Genomic DNA, 22,855 nt, shown 5'->3' with positions numbered 1-22,855 from the left:
CTCCATAGATTTTCCCTGACACCCAAAAGTACTCGTTACATTTTGAATGCTTTGCAGGACAGGAAAATTGCCTTATTCACGCACTTATCAAGAGAACATCCCTGGTCATCCCTACTGCCTCTGCTCTGGCAGACTCACTAAACACATGCTTTGTTTGTTAATTATGTCTGACTGTTGGAGCGTGCCCCTGGCTTTCTGCACAAAAAACAACAAGAAAATTATGCTCTGATTTGCTTATTTAAGGAATTTGAAATTATTTGTACTTTTACTTTTAGTTTTGATACTTAAGTATATTTTAGCAATTACATTTACTTTTGATACTTAAGTATATTTAAAACCAAATACTTTCAGACTTTTACTCAAGTACTATTTTACTGGGTGACTTTCTTTTTTACATGAGTAATTATCTAATAAGGTATCTTTACTTTTACTCAAGTATGACAACTGGGTACTTTTCATCCACTGCATTTCGAACATATGTTATTTTGGAGTAGGGAATTCTATACGTACATGTTTGTTTATTGGCTTTGAAGAGAAAGTGAAGAATAATTCTACATCTTATCTGATGCTGTGAAATCTGAGTACTGCATTCACAGTAGTGTCAACTGTCAGTCAATGAAATCAATGCATTTTAGAAATATTTTTTAATTAACGACGTATACCTTCTAAAAGCATGAACTCTCAGCTTGACTTTAATTGCCTTAATTGACAGATCCACACGGATTCGGACGAGGGCGAGGGGAACATCAAGTACACCATCTCCGGGGAAGGAGCGGGCACTATCTTCATCATCGACGAGCTGACAGGCGACATCCACGCCACCGAGCGATTGGACCGCGAGGAGCAGAGCTACTACACCCTCAGAGCTCAGGCCCGGGACCGACTCACCAACCACCTTCTGGAATCCGAGTCAGAGTTCGTCATCAAGGTCCAGGATATCAACGACAGTGAACCCAAGTTCCTGGAAGGGCCATATATTGGGAGTGTGGCGGAGCTTTCACAAATGGGTAAGAGGATAACCAGGGAAGAGTGTCTGTATGTGGGTCTTGACACAAACCTGTTCGCCTGGCATCTACTACCATACCCCTTTCAAAGGCACTTACGCCTTTCGTCTTGCAAATTCACCCTCTGAATAGCAGACGTACACAATCCATGTCTTTAACCTGTCTCCTCCCCTTCATCTTCACTGATTTGAAGTGGATTTAACAAGTTACATCAATAAGGGATCGTAGCTTTTACCTTGTCGGTCTATGTCAAAGAAAGAGCAGGTGTTCTTAATGTTTTATATATTCAGTGTACATTTGAAGAGATGTGTGTATATGGTGCGATTTTTACCCAGGTCAGATTTGGACAATGCTACCCAACCCAGTCCCAAGATAATGACCACCAGAGGGTTTGATAGTTTGTGAGGAAGTGGGAGACGTTGTTTATGCCTGTGTGTGATTGTTTTCGATGTACAGCAGAACATTGTTTTGCGTGTATGTGTGAGAGGGAGTCTTCTTGTGAGAAGGGGATACTAGGATAAATGTAATGGATCTCACTCTCCTTCGCCTCTGATTGGAATTCATTCCTGCTTACCGCAGCACGTTTTGGCCCTTTTCTGTCGGCAATGCTTATTGAAACAGGAGAAAGAGTAGAGAGAGAACAGAAGAGAGAGAGAGAGGGAGAGAAAAAAATATAGAGTGAGAGGGGGGGTAATGTACAAACCCTCCCTCCCCCTCCTCCTTGTTACCCCACCTTTCAGTCAAATTACACATTAAGTGAGTAAAGTGTCAAGGCTAATGAGAACTGCAGTGCTTGGTCAAGCATTTCCCTCCGTTTTGTTTTCTGGTCATATTTCCTCTTCCTGTAGAACAACAGCTAATGGCGTTGATCTGGCACCACTGTGATAAGGTCAAAGTCACCGCGGTGCATGGTTGAGAGGCTGAGGGTTTGGGTGACAGACTGACAATTACTGAAGCAGACCTCAACTCAAACACAGCCTTTTGGAGGCCCTCGTCGAAATGTTGTTGCACTTTTACAGCTAATTTCCTTCTTATGCCATGTTAAAATGATATCTCAGTGAGAGTGACTAACAAAATCAATGGGGCCCCCTGGAGGTCAGGGCCCCTGGGCACGTGCCCTTCGTGCCCGGTCGGTAAATTGACCATGATTACTACAAGTTTACATAGCATAGCCAGCTAACTTACCAATCTAATAAATGTTAGCTAACAATAACTAATTGAGTGACTGTCAGTGACTGACATAACATGAGAAAACTGCTGCTGCACAATCACATTTTGAAATTGCACCTTGTGTATTCTACTATTCTAACTATCAACCGTGAGTTGAGACCCCGACTGAGTTCCTAAAAACAAAACCGTCCGGCGGCCCTAATCGACCGCTTATACCTGGGGCCGGTCCTGCGCAGGGCAATTAGGGCCACTGCGTAGGCCTACTTGATGGTGTTCATACTAGAATATTATGTAGGCTAAAGTATACATAAATATCTTCACCTACTGTACTGTATGACTTAGTAATAGTAGGAGCAGTCCTTGAATGAATCAACTTGCATTGTTTATGGAAAATGTGAACTATATGAAAAATTGTGAAATAATGTTGAAGTCAATTTCTATTCATTAGAATGGAAGTGTCAATGAAAGTCATTCTGGAAGTCATTCTGTACATGTCCCATACATTAAACTGCCACCATATCACCAAGCGTTAACATTTGACTGATTGATTTGCAAAAAAAAATCATTTATTTCTGGTGTCGTTGTACTGTAACCACTCTACCCAGAGACCGTAACTTCTCTATCAGAGACGGTAACCACTCTCTACCCAGAGACCATAACTTCTCTATCAGAGACGGTAACCACTCTAACCAGAGACCGTAACTTCTCTATCAGAGACGGTAACCACTCTCTATCAGAGACGGTAACTTCTCTATCAGAGACGGTAACCACTCTCTACCCAGAGACCGTAACTTCTCTATCAGAGACGGTAACTTCTCTATCAGAGACGGTAACCACTCTCTACCCAGAGACCGTAACTTCTCTATAAGAGACGGTAACCACTCTCTATCAGAGATGGTAACCACTCTCTATCAGAGACGGTAACCTCTCTCTATCAGAGACGGTAACTACTCTCTACCCAGAGACCGTAACTTCTCTATCAGAGACGGTAACCACTCTCTACCCAGAGACCGTAACTTCTCTATCAGAGACGGTAACCACTCTCTATCAGAGATGGTAACCACTCTCTATCAGAGACGGTAACCTCTCTCTATCAGAGACGGTAACCACTCTCTATCAGAGACGGTAAACTCTCTCTATCAGAGACGGTAACAACTCTCTCTACCAGAGACGGTAACCACACTCTCTACCAGAGACGGTAACCACTCACTCTACCAGAGTTGGTAACCACTCTACCAGAGACGGTAACCACTCTCTACCAGAGACGGTAACCACTCTCTACCAGAGACGGTAACCACTCTCTACCAGAGACGGTAACCACTCTCTCTACCAGAGACGGTAACCACTCACTCTACCAGAGTTGGTAACCACTCTACCAGAGACGGTAACCACTCTCTACCAGAGACGGTAACCACTCTCTACCAGAGACGGTAACCACTCTCTACCAGAGACGGTAACCACTCTCTACCAGAGACGGTAACCACTCTCTTTCAGAGACGGTAACCACTCTCTATCAGAGACGGTAACCACTCTCTATCAGAGACGGTAACCACTCTCTACCAGAGACCGCAACTTCTCTATCAGAGACGGTAACCACTCTCTACCCAGAGACCATAACTTCTCTATCAGAGACGGTAACCACTCTCTATCAGAGACGGTAACTTCTCTATCAGAGACGGTAACCACTCTCTACCAGAGACCGCAACTTCTCTATCAGAGACGGTAACCACTCTCTACCCAGAGACCGTAACTTCTCTACCAGAGACGGTAACCTCTCTCTGTCAGAGACGGTAACCACTCTCTGTCAGAGACGGTAACCACTCTCTGTCAGAGACGGTAACCACTCTCTGTCAGAGACGGTAACCACTCTCTGTCAGAGACGGTAACCACTCTCTGTCAGAGACGGTAACCACTCTCTGTCAGAGACGGTAACCACTCTCTACCAGAGACGGTAACCACTCTACACAGGGACTGTAACCACTCTCTGTCAGAGACGGTAACCACTCTCTATCAGAGACGGTAACCACTCTACACAGGGACTGTAACCACTCTACACAGGGACTGTAACCACCCTCTATCAGAGACGGTAACCACTCTCTATCAGAGACGGTAACCACTCTACACAGGGACTGTAACCACTCCACACAGGGACTGTAACCACTCCACACAGGAACTGTAACCACTCTACACAGGGACTGTAACCACTCCACACAGGGACTGTAACCACTCCACACAGGGACTGTAACCACTCCACACAGGGACTGTAACCACTCCACACAGGGACTGTAACCACTCCACACAGGGACTGTAACCACTCCACACAGGGATTGTAACCACTCCACACAGGGACTGTAACTACTCCACACAGGGACTGTAACCACTCCACACAGGGACTGTAACCACTCCACCCAGGGACTGTAACCACTCCACACAGGGACTGTAACCACTCCACACAGGGACTGTAACCACTCCACACAGGGACTGTAACCACTCCACACAGGGACTGTAACCACTCCACACAGGGACTGTAACCACTCTCTACCAGAGACGGTAACCACTCCACACAGGGACTGTAACCACTCCACACAGGGACTGTAACCACTCCACACAGGGACTGTAACCACTCCACACAGGGACTGTAACCACTCCACACAGGGACTGTAACCACTCCACACAGGGACTGTAACCACTCCACACAGGGACTGTAACCACTCCACACAGGGACTGTAACCACTCTCTTTCAGAGACGGTAACCACTCTCTTTCAGAGACGGTAACTTCTCTATCAGAGACGGTAACCACTCTCTACCAGAGACTGCAACTTCTCTATCAGAGACGGTAACCGCTCTCTACCCAGAGACCGTAACTTCTCTATCAGAGACGGTAACCACTCTCTACCCAGAGACCATAACTTCTCTATCAGAGACTGTAACCACTCTCTATCAGAGACGGTAACCACTCTCTACCAGAGACCGCAACTTCTCTATCAGAGACGGTAACCACTCTCTACCCAGAGACCATAACTTCTCTATCAGAGACGGTAACCACTCTCTATCAGAGACGGTAACTTCTCTATCAGAGACGGTAACCACTCTCTACCAGAGACCGCAACTTCTCTATCAGAGACGGTAACCACTCTCTACCCAGAGACCGTAACTTCTCTATCAGAGACGGTAACCACTCTCTACCCAGAGACCGTAACTTCTCTACCAGAGACGGTAACCTCTCTCTGTCAGAGACGTTAACCACTCTCTGTCAGAGACGGTAACCACTCTCTGTCAGAGACGGTAACCACTCTCTGTCAGAGACGGTAACCACTCTCTGTCAGAGACGGTAACCACTCTCTGTCAGAGACGGTAACCACTCTCTTTCAGAGACGGTAACCACTCTCTGTCAGAGACGGTAACCACTCTCTGTCAGAGACGGTAACCACTCTCTGTCAGAGACGGTAACCACTCTCTGTCAGAGACGGTAACCACTCTCTGTCAGAGACGGTAACCACTCTACACAGGGACTGTAACCACTCTCTGTCAGAGACGGTAACCACTCTCTATCAGAGACGGTAACCACTCTACACAGGGACTGTAACCACTCTACACAGGGACTGTAACCACTCTCTATCAGAGACGGTAACCACTCTCTATCAGAGACGGTAACCACTCTACACAGGGACTGTAACCACTCCACACAGGGACTGTAACCACTCCACACAGGGACTGTAACCACTCTACACAGGGACTGTAACCACTCCACACAGGGACTGTAACCACTCTCTACCAGAGACGGTAACCACTCCACACAGGGACTGTAACCACTCCACACAGGGATTGTAACCACTCCACACAGGGACTGTAACCACTCCACACAGGGACTGTAACCACTCCACACAGGGACTGTAACCACTCCACACAGGGACTGTAACCACTCCACACAGGGACTGTAACCACTCCACACAGGGACTGTAACCACTCCACACAGGGACTGTAACCACTCCACACAGGGACTGTAACCACTCCACACAGGGACTGTAACCACTCTACACAGGGACTGTAACCACTCTACACAGGGACTGTAACCACTCCACACAGGGACTGTAACCACTCCACACAGGGACTGTAACCACTCCACACAGGGACTGTAACCACTCCACACAGGGACTGTAACCACTCCACACAGGGACTGTAACCACTCCACACAGGGACTGTAACCACTCCACACAGGGACTGTAACCACTCTACACAGGGACTGTAACCACTCTACACAGGGACTGTAACCACTCTACACAGGGACTGTAACCACTCTACACAGGGACTGTAACCACTCTACACAGGGACTGTAACCACTCTACACAGGGACTGTAACCACTCTACACAGGGACTGTAACCACTCTACACAGGGACTTTAACCACTCTACACAGGGACTGTAACCACTCTACACAGGGACTGTAACCACTCTACACAGGGACTGTAACCACTCTACACAGGGACTGTAACCACTCCACACAGGGACTGTAACCACTCCACACAGGGACTGTAACCACTCCACACAGGGACTGTAACCACTCTACACAGGGACTGTAACCACTCTACACAGGGACTGTAACCACTCCACACAGGGACTGTAACCACTCTACACAGAGACCAGTGGCGATCAGTGCAGTTTAAGATGAGGGAGAACACTTTGTTTTTCAGGAGCACGGCCTTCCATTCACCCAGTTCAATGTAACATTGATAGGTTTAGGCTACTACATGATACTCACATGTTCATGAAGTTGCTACAACCTAGCCTATGAATGAAAGTTTACAACGTAGGTGCACACAGACCAGTGACACATGGATAGACAGTAACACATTCAATAATGCCTTGCCCACTCCTGACTGGATTTCCAAGCCAAACATTTCTAAGCCAAACCACATCATAACTGCTACACACAGCCTACTTTGTTGTCACCATATTGGCTACAGTAACTTCATAGTCAATGTAGCTAACAGGACTAACGCATTAGGAAACCCTCTACACTCAGGCAGTAATGTTACAGTGTACAGTCACTAAGCAGTTAAGCTCTTACATCGGCGGGCCCCGGTGGCAATGAATTAGTAAAACCAAAAGTCACCCAATAAAATACTACATGAATAAAAGTATTTGGTTTTAAATATACTTAAGTGTCAAAAGTAAATGTAATTGCTAAAATATACTTAAGTATCAAAAGTAAAAGCATAAATAATGAATAATGGAAAATGACCTATAACTTATAAAATTACTTCTATTAAGCAAACCAGACAGCACAATTTTCTTGTTTTTAGAATTTACGGATAGCCATGGTCACACTCCAACACTCAGACATACTTTACAAATGAAGAATGTATGTTTAGTGAGTCCGCCAGATCAAAGACAGTATGGATTGCCAGGATTGTTCTCTTCATAAGAATGTGAATTGGACCAATTCTTTCTTGCTAAGCATTGAAAATGTAACAAGTACTTTTGGGGGTCAGGGAAAATGTACCAAGTAAAAAGTACTTTCTTTAGGAATGTAGTGAAGTACAAGTAAAAGTTGTCAAAAATATAAATAGTGAAGTACAGATACTCCCAAAAACCACTTAAGTAGTATTTAAAAGTATTTTTACTTAAGTACTTTTCACCACTGCTAGAATTCACCTTTTTTCTAAGAGTGTAGGTAGGGAATAGGGTGCCATTTGGGACACATTATTAGCCAGTAGCATGCACACGGGACCCATCTTCAGGCAGTAGCATGAACACGGGACCCATCTTCAGGCAGTAGCATGCACACGGGACCCATCTTCAGGCAGTAGCATGCACACGGGACCCATCTTCAGGCAGTAGCATGCACACGGGACCCATCTTCAGGCAGTAGCAAGCACACGGGACACATCTTCAGGCAGTAGCAAGCACACGGGACACATCTTCAGGCAGTAGCAAGCACACGGGACCCATCTTTAGCCAGTAACATGCACACGGGACACATCTTCAGGCAGTAGCATGCACACGGGACCCATCTTCAGGCAGTAGCATGCACACGGGACACATCTTCAGGCAGTAGCATGCACACGGGACACATCTTCAGGCAGTAGCATGCACACGGGACCCATCTTCAGGCAATAGCATGCACACGGGACCCATCTTCACCCAGTTACATGCACATGGGACACATCTTCAGGCAGTAGCATGCACACGGGACACATCTTCACCCAGTTACATGCCCATGGGACACTTCTTCACCCAGTAGCTTGCACATGCTCGCTGTGCTGTTTTATGGCCTTGGTGGAAAGCTGTTGTGTAATAATAATAATAATAAGAAGAAAGTAACGCGGCATATTCATTTTCACTTAACGCTGCTGTCATGTTCTTCCTAACATGGCCCTACCATAGCTCATGGCCCTTACAAGAGAGAGCCCGGGAACCAACATTTTTTTGTTTACATATCATTCAAGTCTGCTTGTTGTTTCAGATCGGTTAACGGCAAGGAGGAGAGGAGAATTAACAAGGCCTGTCAGGCCGAAGATTAATTCAGAGGGATCATTCGCCGTTGTCCTGCGAAAACATAGTCTGGCTAATGAAATCTGAGTCTTAAATCAAATTTGCGTTGCGACGGCGATTTAATTTTGCACTGAGCCGTGTGAATGTCTTCATGTTCAGACCTTTGGTTGAACAGGGAGAGAGTCAGGCTGCTGTACAGGCTGTTTCACCTCTATATTAAGGGTCCTGTGAGGATAGTGGAACGTGTTCTATGTGGTTAGCTGTTGCAGGAAATGTAGTACAGCTTATACTTTCAAACTCATCTTACTCAGACCTTACCAGAGATATACTTGATGTTTCAATTCCACCAGGATTCTACCTAATGTAGATCCATGCTAAGGGATCAAAAAGTTGATCAAATTGATGAATATTGTCAGAACAATAGTGGTAGAGTTAGCATTAGCATATTTTTGTGAGTGCTACTCTCTTTGCCCATCTATGGTATGTTCATGGTTCTGTAGTGTCTTCTTATGTAATGTTGCTGCCCTATTATGCACACATGTATCTGCTACTGGGCAAAAGCAGCAGCTAGCAGAGAAAATTGTGGCTAGCTGCGGGGTCGGCCAGTTCGTTCAATGATAATGCGAGGAGCCAGTGCTAATGGTAGCCTGAGAGAGCCCTCCACACGATGAAGGCTTCTATCTATGCCTTTTTGATTAATGTCTGTTCAATTGAAAAACAACAGGACATCATCTCTGTTTATGTGTCTTTTTTATTTTCTAAATAAAATGGCCCTGGCATTATGGTAAGTTATGCGGCCGTGTTAAAAGCTAATGTTACCTACCACTGTCCATTTGCAAGCCCTGGTCAGCCGTCCATTTAAAGTCCAAAAGCCATAGTTACTTTTCGCATAGCTCTAATTTGGCTCTGACAAAAACAGTGATTATATGTCAAGATGGACATTTCTGAAAGAGGAGATTTAATTCACATAGTCCACACAGAAGTTGGTAAAGGTAAACAAACTACCATAGGTCTACTAGCTCGGTGTTGAGGAGGTGGTTTAGGCATGAGGGTGCGTAGGTAGATAAGTGCTCACAGCGTGGCTGCTAGGCATTGCTTATGCGACTGAAAGGAGTATGGTTTATCTTTCCAAGTGGTATGCTCAAGATGGAAAAACACACTTTGCTGAAAAAGATAATGTATTATATTTGATGTGCACATACTGTACTGGTGTGTGCAGGGTAGTGTGTATATCTCTGTTTGTACATGTTTATGGAGCAAGGTTGTATACAGCAGTGACTCGACCAGTCTGAAAACAGTTCTGAAAAAAACGGCACTTGAAAAATCATAATGGCACTTTGCGTCGCCTATGGGTTTTCACTACATCACACCATTTACTTGCTGGAGATATGTGTTTGCGACATGGATTTTTCAACTTTTTAACAAATACCAGTCTTTTAGTTTTTTTGCTGACAATTTGAAAATAACATATTGAGAAGGGCTTGAATTGGATCCAACTCTGCCTTTTGTTAGCTCTATAGAAAGAGAAGCCATTAATATTTGAATGGGATCCATCTCCTCGCTCTTTCAGACTATGGCATCCAAAGTAGGGGTTTAAATATTTAGCTTTAGTTTATACACCATGCCTAGAGTTTTCAAAAACTTACGCTACATGAAAAAGTAATGTCAAACTTGTTCTGTACATTTTCTCAATGATCCACAGCACTATTGGGAATTGTATTTCTTACATTTTGTTTGTCGGGAACAAACAATGATGCCAAATTTTTCTGGACTTTAAACAAAATTGCAGTTTGTGTCTTTAAAGGCCCAATGCAGCTATGTTTATATCAATATCAAATACTTTCTTGGTAACAATGTACCTTACTGTAATAAATAGTTTTCTAGCAAAAAAAATATTTATCAAACGAGAATTTTGCCAGGACTGTCTGAGTGGCAAGGGGAAAACAGGAAATGAGCTGTTATTGGCAGAAAGGTTTGGTACTCTCTTTGTTATTGGTCTATTAACCAATAACCATTATTTGAACCAAGGTCTGGTATAGAAACCAGAAAATTGCTCAAATTGTTGTAATTTGTGGGTATGCTTTTAAGACACAGTGCATTCGGAAATTATTCAGAATCCTTGATTTTTTCCCCAAATGTTGTTAAGTTACAGCCTTTTTCTAAAATGTATGAAATTGTTTTTTTCCCTCCTCAATCTACACACAATACCCCATAATGACATAGCAAAAACAGTTTTTTTTAAACATTTTTGCAAATGTATTAAATATAAACTGATCACATTTACATAAGTTTTCAGACCTTTTACTTAGCACTTTCTTGAAGCACCTTTGGCAGCGATTAGAGCCTCAAGTCTACACCTGTATTTGGGAAGTTCCTATTCTTCTCTGCAGATCCTCTCAAGCTCTGTCAGGTTGGATGACGAGCATCGCTGCACAGCTATTTTCAGGTCTCTCAAGAGATGTTCGATCAGGTTCAAGTCCGGGCTCTGGCTGGGCCACTCAAGGACATTCAGAGACTTGTCCAGAAGCCACTCCTGTGTCGTCTTGGCTGAGTGCTTAGGTTCATTTTCCTGTTGGAAGGTGAATCATTTCCACAGTCTCAGGTCCTGAGCGCTCTGGAGGAGGTTTTCACCAATGATCTCTATGTACTTTGCTCCGTTCATCTTTGCATCAAGCCTTATTCCCAGTCCCTGCCACAGAAAAACATCCCCATGTTGATGCTGCCACCGCCGTGCTTCACCGTAGGGATGGTGCCAGGTTTCCTCCAGACGTGATGCTTGGCATTCAGGCCAAAGAGTTCCATCTTGGTTTCATCAGGACAGAGAATCTTGTTTCTCATGGTCTGAGAGGACTTTAGGTGCCTTTTGTCAAAGTCCAAGCAGGCTGTCTTGTGCCTTTTACTGAGGAGTGGCTTCCAAATGAAATGAAATTAAATTAAATTGTTTTTGTCACATGCTCCGAATAGAACAGCTGTTAAGCTGTTAAGAAGCCTTTTGGTCCTAGACTTGGCGGTCCGGTACAGCTTGCCGTGCAGTAGCAGAGAGAACAGCCTATGGCTTGGGTAGCTGGAGTCTTTGACAATTTTTAGGGCCTGCCTCTGACACCACCTGGTATAGAGGTCCTGGTTGGCAGGAAGCTTGGCCCCAGTGATGTACTGGGCCGTATGCACTACCCTCTGTAGTGCCCTGAGCAGTTGCCATACCAGGCAGTGATGCAACCATCTGGCCATTCTTCCATAAAGGCCTGATTGGTGGAGTGCTGCAGAGATGGTTGTCCTTCTGGAAGTTTCTCCAATCTCCACAGAGGAACTTCGGAGCTCTGTCAGCGTGACCATCGGTTTCTTGGTCATCTTCTTGACCAAGGCCCTTCTCCCCCATTGCTCAGTTTGGCCGGGCGGCCAGCTCTAGGAAGAGTCTTGGTAGTTCCAAACTTCTGCATTTAAGAATGATGGAGGGAGGCCGCTGTGTTCTTGGGGACCTTCAATGCTACTGATATTTTTTGGTACCCTTACCTAGATCTGTGCTGACACAATTCTGTCTCGGATCTCTACGGACTATTCCTTCATCCTCATGACTTGGTTTTTGCTCTGACATGTAAACGCTGTAAACTCTCTGACCTTATATAGATGGGTGTGTCTTCCAAATCATGTCAATTCAATTGAATTTATCACAGGTGGACTCCAATTAAGATGTAGAAACATCTCAAGGATGATCAATTGAAAGAGCATCCGTTCATAGCAAAGGGTCTGAATACTTATGTAAATAAGGTATTTCTGTTTTTTCTTTTTAATAAATTTGCAAAAAAAATTGTCACCTGTTTTTGCTTTGTCATTATGGGCTATTGTGTGTAGATTGATGAGGGGATAAAAACAATTTAATGCATTTTGGAATAAGGCTGTAACGTAACAAAATGTGGAAAAAGTTGAGTGGTCTGAATATTTTTGCAATGCAGTGTATTTGCACACGAGTTACACTCACGGTGACCGCAAAGTGGTCCTTTGTAGCTCAGTTGGAAGAGCATGGCGTAGGTTCGATTCCCATGTCGACCCATACTTAAAAATGCATACGCGCATGACTGTAAATTGCTTTGGGGAAAAAAGCGTCTGCTAAATGGCATTTATTATTATTATTATATTATTTATTTATATTAATGGTCAACACAGTCTCATACTGGAGCATCAGTGGGTGAACATTGTGTGAACGTTTTTGCTGCTTTAATCCTGTGATTGATGTGGTTCCCTTCAAAGGGGACCCTGGCCAGGAAAGAGAAGCTAGGACATGAGATTCGTTTCACAGCCTTCACAGCCCTACCTGATGCTACCTGTGTTGATTGGCAGGGCACAGCACAGGGTTTAGGGTAGAGCACAGATCCCATATTGGAGACTAAAGTAAGCATATGGCCTATATAACCTTTCTATGCTGTGGAGAGCTGTAGATTGCGGAGGTTACCGTCATGACAGTGACAGCCTACCCAGGCTAAGTGCAGGTGAGACGTGAAATGAGAGAGATCACAGTGAAGAGGAATGGGATGGGCCGACCTCGTGCTTCGATCAATATGGCCCACATCCAAGTCTATTTGTTTGCCTAGGAACATCCAGTGTTACAGACTCAACCCCTACGTCGTAACTCATTGATTTTGACGTGTCTGAAGTCACCGAGCATGAATTGACATGGAAGTGGGGAAGTCTGATGTGTCACCTGGGAGCGCTGGATGGACAAAGGCAGAGCAGGCATATCCACTTTCAAGGGACATTTTTCATGCCTTGAGTGACATGACCTAGACATTTTAGTCGTGCAGTCTTTTGGACGTACCACATTGCTCTCATGTAAGGATATTAAACTAAAGCACCAAGACCCTTTTTCATCCTAAGAACCGTCTTTTGGAAGAATGGGCTCTTTGATTCTTTGGAAGGCAAGAATGTTTCTTTGGAAGGCGGGAAGAGTTCTACATAGAACACATCTGAATCTGAATAAGCTTTTTATGGTATTTGTTTCTGTCTTTTAAACTGTGTCTGAGTATTGGCGTTTACTTCAGTGTTTAAACTTTAACATCAACAGTGTCGTGTCTTTACTATGGATTAAATGATTTGACCTGCTATTTTATAAAATCAATTCTCTGATTAAACTAATCATGTAAATGTAATTAACTAGGAAGTCGGGGCACCATGGAAGAATGTTTATAGATCTGTTGTCTTCCGAATAAACTCTTAAAGACCTGGTAATCTTTTATATCAAAAGCAGTCAATTATTAATTGTCACCTTATTCAGTCTGAATGTCGTAAAATTCTTGGTTATCTTCACGAACCCTGGCTAACAAGTTGAATCAGCAATACAAAATTTGGTGTAATTATTTATTTACTAAATACCTAAATAATCACACAGAATTACATATGCACAGGATGGATCATACATTGATTACTAATTATGTCCTAAAAGAAAACTTCCCTAGCTGACGAAACCGATATGGCGGCTGGTTACACAAAGAAAGGGGGTAGGGTTTGAATGAAAGCGCGGTAGACTGAGGAACGAAAGGATTGGATCTCTATCGGACCTTATGAAGCTATGCTATCGTAAATACAGAATCTTATGCATTCTAAATAACCGCCCATTCGGAAAAGGAAAATGCAAGAAATATATTTACTCTGATCTGCGCTTCAATAGAATGGTCGAAGATGGAAGGCTGGGTTGCCCAGCAGAGATCTCCCTTGTCCTTTTGAAGAATATTTCTGGGCGGATACATTGTAGTGCCGTCGCCGTGTGGTAGAACGGATACGTTGTAGTGCCGTCGCCGTGTGGTAGAACGAATACGTTGTAGTGCCGTCGCCGTGTGGTAGAACGGATACGTTGTAGTGCCGTCGCCGTGTGGTAGAACGAATACGTTGTAGTGCCGTCGCCGTGTGGTAGAACGAATACGTTGTAGTGCCGTCGCCGTGTGGTAGAACGAATACGTTGTAGTGCCGTCGCCGTGTGGTAGAACGGTTACGTTGTAGTGCCGTCGCCGTGTGGTAGAACGGGTACGTTGTAGTGTACAAAGTAGAGTTCAAAGTTCATTTGTCATACTATAAGCTCATGCTATATTCTGGCTTGTGTATTCAAATTCATCCTCCCAGTGTGGCGATCGTCACCTCCACGTTGAAATTCGCCCTTCTAAACGTATGGACATCAGTCCTCATGTCATCGGGAACACAATGTTAATTTCATTAGGTTGTAGTCGTTCAACCATTCGCAACCAGAGCTCATGCTGAGGTTGGCTTAGTTCGCTGTGAATTGGGTCACGGGGGCTCTTATAGAAATGTAGAAAAGGTGTTGTTTCATCATTTCCAACCAATGCCTATTCACATGGGCTTGGCCACTGATTGAGCATATTTCACTTATGAAAACAATTCTCTCATTTAAAAAAATAAATGTATATTTCATATTTTCACAAATAGTTTCAAATTTCAAGATTTAAATTGCACAACAGTTCCATGTGAATCTGATAACTAGAATGTGTAGACTTTCCAAGATACAGTTTGTTGTCCTATCATCAGTAATAATGTCCCAGACAACAACTGATCTGACTTCATATTCAAGTACCAACGGACACTTCCAACTGGTTGGATTACATAAAGATTGTTCTTTTCCCCAACTTTTTGATGTTACAATACACTCTCTATGTTAACAAAGGGCTTTCCAAGAGTCCATTCTGTAGTGGAGAGAAAAAGGGGGAAAGGTATTTATGTGGGGTCATAAACCTCCCTTAACATGGAAACGTCATGACATCAGTTTGAGTAATCTAATAAAAAAAATAGGTGTGAGATGTTTTAAGCTGTACCTACACGACATAACCAAAAGTGTGTGGACACCTGCCCGTTGAACATTCCAGATTCATGGGCATTAATATGGAGTTCGTCCCCCCCTTTGCTGCTATAACAGTCTCCACTCTTCTGGGAAGGCTTTCCACTAGATGTTGGAACATTCCTGCGGAGACTTTCTTCCATTCAGCCACAAGAGCATTAGTGATTTTGGGCGCTGATGTTAGCCTATTAGGCCTGGCTTGCAGTCAGAATTCTAATTCACCCCAAAGGTGTTCAATGGGTTGAGGTCAGGGCTCTATGCAGGCCAGTCAAGTTCTTCCACACCGGTCTTGACAAACCATTTCTGTATGGACCTCCCCTAATTTGAAGGGGTGTCCACATACTTTTGTATATATAGTGTATATTATGGGAATGTTTGTATCTGGTAATCCCTTAATCATTTTACATACAGTACTGACATCGTTGATATCTTTGCCATGATTTCCGTATTTCAAATTAGTATTTTCTGTGTTTTTTTGGGGGCAGAGAGTAGGAGGATAGAAGAGAGTCTGAGCAATCTAGCAGTGTATGTATTGCATGGTACACAGCAAATTGACCTGTAATGTTCATTCAGGAGTTAAATTAACACTCAGTGACTCTTAAAGAACCTCAATATACTGCAGTTAAGTGTGATTGTATCATTTTTACTCTGAATATAGTAAAAAAAATAATAATAATAATACAAAGCCCTCCTGCATAAACTTCGCTGTACCTTACTTCATTGTTAATTTATAGACATACGAGATACCAGACCTGGTCTCAGGGATGGCTAACTCTGGAGATCCCTTCTATCTCCACTGAGTTAGGAAAATCTGCTTTTAGTTTTTTTTTTTACAGCTTACTTGTGGAATAATCTCCAAAGCTCCCTAAAATTGGATGAATTGGTCAAATCAAATCAAATGTATTTATAAAGCTTTTTTTACATCACCAGATGTCACAAAGTGCTTATACAGAAACCCAGAAACCCAGCCTAAAACCCCAAACAGCAAGCAATGTAGATGTAGAAGCATGTTGGCTCTGAAAAACTCTCTAGAAAGGCAGGAACCTACGAAGAAATCTAGAGAGGAACCAATCTCTGAGGAGTGGCCATTGCTCTTCTGGCTGTGCCGGGTGGACATTATAAGAGTAGATGTCCATAAAGGACAGATCGTTCTTCAAGATGTTCATAGATGACCAGCAGTGTCATATAATAATCACAGTAGCGGGTGCAACAGGTCAGCACTGTAGGAGTAAATGTCACTCGGCTTTTCATGAGAGAGAGCGAGAGAATATTGAAAACCAGATGTTTTAGGCATAGTTATAATGAAACAAGTTGATTCTCTTGTTAATTTTGACTGTTCTGGAGTTATGTAGATTTGCTTCAGTTCAGTATGAAATGCCTATACTGGGTGGTACCACCTCAAGGCTTACTATAAAAGCAAGTGACGGCACACCTTATTTGGTAATGGTCTTGGTAAGTGGAGTGTGCCAATATATTCTGCATGATGCTTCCATGAGAGAGAGATGGGGGGTCAAAAACAGCAGGTCCGGAACAAGGTAGCAAGTCCGGTGAACAGGTCAGGGTTCCATAGCCGCAGGCAGAACAGTTTAAACTGGAGCAGCAGCATGAAAATGCTGCACATCTGGTGAACAGGTCAGGTTTCCATAGCCATAGCATAAACTGGATCAGCAGAACGACCATTTTCCTAGGGTTCAGGTCCCCAGAGAGAGAGAGGAGAATTGGAGGGAGCATGCTTAAGTTCACACAGGACACCAGATGAGACAGGAGAATTTCCCCAGATAAGACAGGAGAATTTCCCCAGATAGGACAGACTGACCCTAACCCCCCAGCACATAGACAATTGCAGCATAGATACTGGGGGCTGAGACAGCGAGGGTAGGGGACACTGTGGCCTCGTCCGGCGTTATCCAGGGACAGGGCCAACCAGGCAGGATATAACACCACCCACTTTGCCAAAGAACAGCCCCCACACCACTAGAGGGATATCAACAGACCACCAACTTACTACCCTGAGACAAGGCTGAGTATAGCCCATGAAGATCTCCGCCACCGCATGAGCCCGAAAGGGTGCAAAACCAGACTGGAAGATCACGCCAGTGACTCAACTCACTCAAATGACACACCCCTCCTAGGGATGGCATGGAAGAGCACAAGTAAGCCAGTGACTCAGCCCCCGTAATATGGTCAGGGCAAAAAATCCCAGTGACGAGAGGGGAGCTGGTCAGCCAGAGACAGCAAGTGCGGTTTGTCACTCCAGTGCCTTGCCGTTTACTTTTGCACCCCTAGGCCAGACTACACTCAATCATAGGACCTACTGAAGAGATGAGTCTTAAGTTCAGACTTAAAGGTCGAGACCGAGTCTGCGTCTCTCGCATGGATAGGCAGACCATTCCAAATAGAGGTCTATAGGAGAAAGCCCTGCCTCCAGCTGTTTGCTTAGAAATTCTAGGGACAATAAGGAGGTCTATGTCTTGTGACTGTGGCATACACAGAGTAGGCAATTTTGGGGCTTCACCATGTTTCATTGACATGTACAGCTGTGTGTCATCCGCATAGCAGTGAAAGTTGTCATTTGGAAACACAATGTCAACACCAAGAGGTAGAATATGTAGTGAAAACAATAGTGGTCCTAAAACGGAACCTTGAGGAACACCAAAACTTAAAATTGATTTGTCAGAGGACAAACCATCCACAGAGACAAACTGTTATCTTTCTGACAGATAAGATCTAAACCAGGTGCCTCAAGGACAATTCAAAATGCTGATAGAGGACCTTTTTACTGAAGAATGTTTCGTTTTTTTATGACTCTTTTACTTTTAGTGTATTGATGTGTATGCATGGCTCATCTGAGAAAGAATCCTTGGTTTCAACATGCCCCTCTGACGAAAATAAATACATAAATAGAAAAACACTCAATCACACCCATCATTACTGTATTTCCCAGCATCCTTTATTGCAGGTTGATTTATAGAATTGTTTGTTGCAATATCTGTGTTTATGCATGTGCATTGATTGGTTGATTAATCTTATGCTACACGAAGATAAATAACATAAATGTTTCTAAACAAATAAGTTAGTAGTTGTATAAATTGGACCCGTTACTGAGATGGTTGTTCCAATTTAGATGATTTATGTAGTCTCAGTATCTATCAATATTCGCTACTTTTGCAGTCATTCTGAATGTGGGTGATTAAAAGTTCCAATTATTCGATATCCTCACTTTGGCTGGATTACATTTTGCAAGCCAGCATAATGTGACTTGCAGGTCTGATGTGGCCTTGGTTTCAGACCACTGTGTTATGATTTAACTAAGCCTTCAACAAAAGGCCCAATGATATGTGTAACATATTGTCATAAAGAGCTTAATTTTAAAGATAACATAAGATAAAAGGTTATCTGTAGAATCCTTCATAGAGGGTTCTAGGAAGAACCTTTAGTTGATAAAAGGGTTCTTGGTAGAACCATTTATAGAGGGGTAGCAGTTGCGTCACAAATTACCTAGCAACCACACCAGGTGAAATGTTGGAAGATCAGAGTCAGTCTGGTGGAAGTCCTAATCAACCACATTGCTGGCTACGTTTTGCTACCACTGAAAAAATCGGGAAGATTGACCATTATTTTATTTTTCTAAGGACCTAGAAAACAGAGGCAATGGGAGAACCTATTCAAGTAAGTAAATATATTAAGGAAATATTTAAAAATGACAATATAATATTATTATTACTACCGAAACTTTGTGTGCAGGCTAACTCAAATAAGCTGCTAACATAATGTTAGCTGGTGAGCTAGCTAACTTTACATACTGTATAGATACAGGTAGCTAAGTGAATTACATATCACCAGCTAGTTTATATTTGCTAGTTAGCTATCTTGATGTATTTATCATTTAAAATTAAAAACACAAACTCGAAAAGCTAGCTAAAAGCAATGGAAGAGGGTGAATGGATTAACTAACGTAAACTCACGTAAACTCGTACATCGCCTTGGTCAGTACAATTGCCCTTATTTTATCACCCCAAAAACATAATACTTCCAGATTAACTGTAATGTCAATACCATTGTAAAGCACAATTTCTCCCCTTTCCAACAGAATCAATTACATGACCTAAACACTGCCAGTTTCTGCATAATTCAAGCAGGCAATGAGCCCCATCGGGTCTTTTTAAAAATGGCGTGTGGGGAAGCGAAACTAATGCGTGATAGTGAGACGGAGAGATGTTGTTAGGGAAAATTGCTTTTTTTCACCCGAACTATCCAACTGATCACCTTATCGCCTCTAAAATGTAAATAAAACACTATAAAGAGTTTATATAATGTGTCATTACATACCTATTTGAAGGGTTTTTAGGACGGTGCTAAAGTGATCTTAGAAGTACACAGCGGCTTTGAGAATGATGATCGCATGCAATGAGGACGCAAAAAATGACTAGGTATCCCCCCTTACCCCCGTCACTGCCCATTTCTTGTTTTTAAAGGATGATAGAAGTGCTACACCTGGTGGAGTGAGATTGTGAGACATAAATAGTTGCTTTATGCGTGCGGTACGTTACGACATGACACGTCAAGATGGGGCCAGTTTTTTTAACTTTTCTCCAATACTACAGAGCCATTACCATGTCGATCAACGCTTGAATAGAAACCTAGTTCACACCCCCGATTTTGACGTCAACACAGTCGCTACAGTCCCATTAGTTTTCTTTGTAGCCTAGTTTGAATGTTGCGGTTGCACACATTTGTACGGATTTGGGTGAGTTTATGCTAGCAGCTCCAGCTGTCAGAGAAAGAAGAGAGTAGGCTACGCTGGATATGGCAGAAACCTTTGTGGGAGGACATTATGAACATATTCTCTAGTTGTAGTCCCTAGCGAGACAAACTGTGAGGACAGAGATATAGCAACATGATATTCAGTGCTGTCTAATTTGAGTGTCATGAAGCCTGTTTCTTTGTGATGTTTTCTGTCATCAGATACAGAGAGCTGTGAAACCCTGTCTGCAGATGAAGAGGTCCCAGTGAATGTTCCAAGAGAATAAGGGTACATCATTGTATACAAGTGGTGACCAACCTTTTCTGAGTCGAGATCACTTTCTGATTCAAAATGCAAGCCGAGATCTATCCCTCAGATTTTTTTAAAGCATGGCGTAAAACATATAAGCCTAAGCAACATTAACCAATTAAAAACAGGTCTGTAGCAATGAGGTTTGCGCGGTAGACTATAGGCCCGATACATTATCACTGCATATTGGCAAAGCTTGAATTGCCCTGCCAATGTGTTCTTCTCAGACCAATTTGAAATTATATTTAAACATTTTAGCTACATTATCACACTGGTAATAGACCATGTGTTTTATTACTTGTGAGGCACAGCTGAGTGAGCATAATCATTTGCTTATTTTTTTACTGGACTGATGGCTTGCATCTGCTGGTCAGTCTGAGGGGAGAGAGGGAGCAGCGCTGAGGCTGACTCTCACCTGATTCACCGTACCTCCTCTATCCGCTGAGAAAAGGGGACACAGTCTTCCATCTGATCCCCAAACTTAAGTCACAATGCATTATTTCTGCCTCATGCACCAATTCATGTTGTTACTCCTATGACCATAGAAAGTGTAATAAATCCTCGATATTAAAAAAGACAAGCTGCAAATAACAACTCAAGCTTATCGAAACGCGCATTTTATGGCTTATAAAAGTGTTCACCAAAGTGTTGACAGTGCTGAATAACAACTTAAACATGAACTTAATCATAAAAACAGCAGCTCTTTGCTGTATTCGTTGTCTCTCCAGTCATGGTTTTAAAAGTTTAGAAATCTCACATAATCAACTTTGCTGTGCGTTTGAGGCTTCTTTTTTTAATGTCTATGGTGTGAGAAACTGCCGACACGGTGCCGACACGGTGATCTGAGCTATCTGATCGGCCAGCGGTAGGCCTATAGGTGCACTTGATTTGCTCTCTGGGCCTGCTGGGTAGTTCTACCTTCAGACACCAGTCGATCGTGATCGTCCGGTTGGTGACCGCTGTTGTATAACATGGGTTATGAGTACCTATGTTAGCAATGTTGTAAACAAAAATACAGTTTAATAGTCACACACAATGTACGTATAAACCTATTACAACTTGAGCAGGCCAACCCTGCTGGTTGTACAGGATTCTGTTCTAGCCCTGCAATAACACACGTGATTCAAATAATCAAACCTAATTAGTTGATAATCAATTGTGCTATTTCTGGGCTGGAACAGAAGTCTGTTTAACAAGTAGAACAGTGATCAGTTGAGCGAGGTTGGCCACCTCTGGTATTGTCTTTTTTTTTTGTTAATCTGAAATTATGCTTTAGTAATAATAACCTATTTGTTACTAAGATATCTAACCTTTACATATGAGTTAGCTTACTTGTACACTTTGATATTATATGAAATAAAATGTTGATTCTTTGAAGTGAAGTGTTTAAAGTTGTTTTAATTGTTAACTTAAAAATATTATTCAAGATGAACTAGTGTTAATGTTGATTAATCACAGATCACAATCTTGCAATAAAGAGGGGAAGGGAATTTGTCTCTAATTTGTGTTTTTCTATGTTGTATTCGCAAATGAACAGTACATTTTTGTTCAGTTTTAAGTTCTCCAGTTTGTTTTATTTGATTGCCAAGCTATCTCTGAATATCAGCCATGTGAACCCATTTTGCAGCTGACTATAGTGGCATGCAATGCCAAAGCACCATACAGTGCCTTGCGAAAGTATTCGGCCCCCTTGAACTTTGCGACCTTTTGCCACATTTCAGGCTTCAAACATAAATAGATAAAACTGTATTTTTTTGTGAAGAATCAACAACAAGTGGGACACAATCATGAAGTGGAACGACATTTATTGGATATTTCAAACTTTTTTAACAAATCAAAAACTGAAAAATTGGGCGTGCAAAATTATTCAGCCCCCTTAAGTTAATACTTTGTAGCGCCACCTTTTGCTGTGATTACAGCTGTAAGTCGCTTGGGGTATGTCTCTATCAGTTTTGCACATCGAGATACTGAAATTTTTTCCCATTCCTCCTTGCAAAACAGCTCGAGCTCAGTGAGGTTGGATGGAGAGCATTTGTGAACAGCAGTTTTCAGTTCTTTCCACAGATTCTCGATTGGATTCAGGTCTGGACTTTGACTTGGCCATTCTAACACCTGGATATGTTTATTTTTGAACCATTCCATTGTAGATTTTGCTTTATGTTTTGGATCATTGTCTTGTTGGAAGACAAATCTCTGTCCCAGTCTCAGGTCTTTTGCGGACTCCATCAGGTTTTCTTCCAGAATGGTCCTGTATTTGGCTCCATCCATCTTCCCATCAATTTTAACCATCTTCCCTGT

At 42.8% G+C, this 22,855-nt stretch overlaps 1 protein-coding gene across 1 annotated transcript in view; it reads left to right on the top strand.

Moving 5' to 3' along the window:
- The window catches only part of LOC139414456 (cadherin-22-like), a 135,391-nt gene that overhangs the window by 16,791 nt on the left and 95,745 nt on the right, over positions 1–22,855 (top strand). Inside the window, exon 2 of the mRNA XM_071162368.1 lies at positions 713–1,007. Within this exon, the coding sequence (XP_071018469.1) occupies positions 713–1,007 (295 nt within the window). The remainder of the gene's footprint in view (positions 1–712; positions 1,008–22,855) is intronic.

This window comes from Oncorhynchus clarkii, chromosome 7 (assembly GCF_045791955.1).
Source record: "Oncorhynchus clarkii lewisi isolate Uvic-CL-2024 chromosome 7, UVic_Ocla_1.0, whole genome shotgun sequence".
NCBI lineage: Eukaryota > Metazoa > Chordata > Actinopteri > Salmoniformes > Salmonidae > Oncorhynchus > Oncorhynchus clarkii.
The sequence above is the reverse complement of the archived record's forward strand: the minus strand, read 5'-3'. Positions and strand labels throughout refer to the sequence as shown.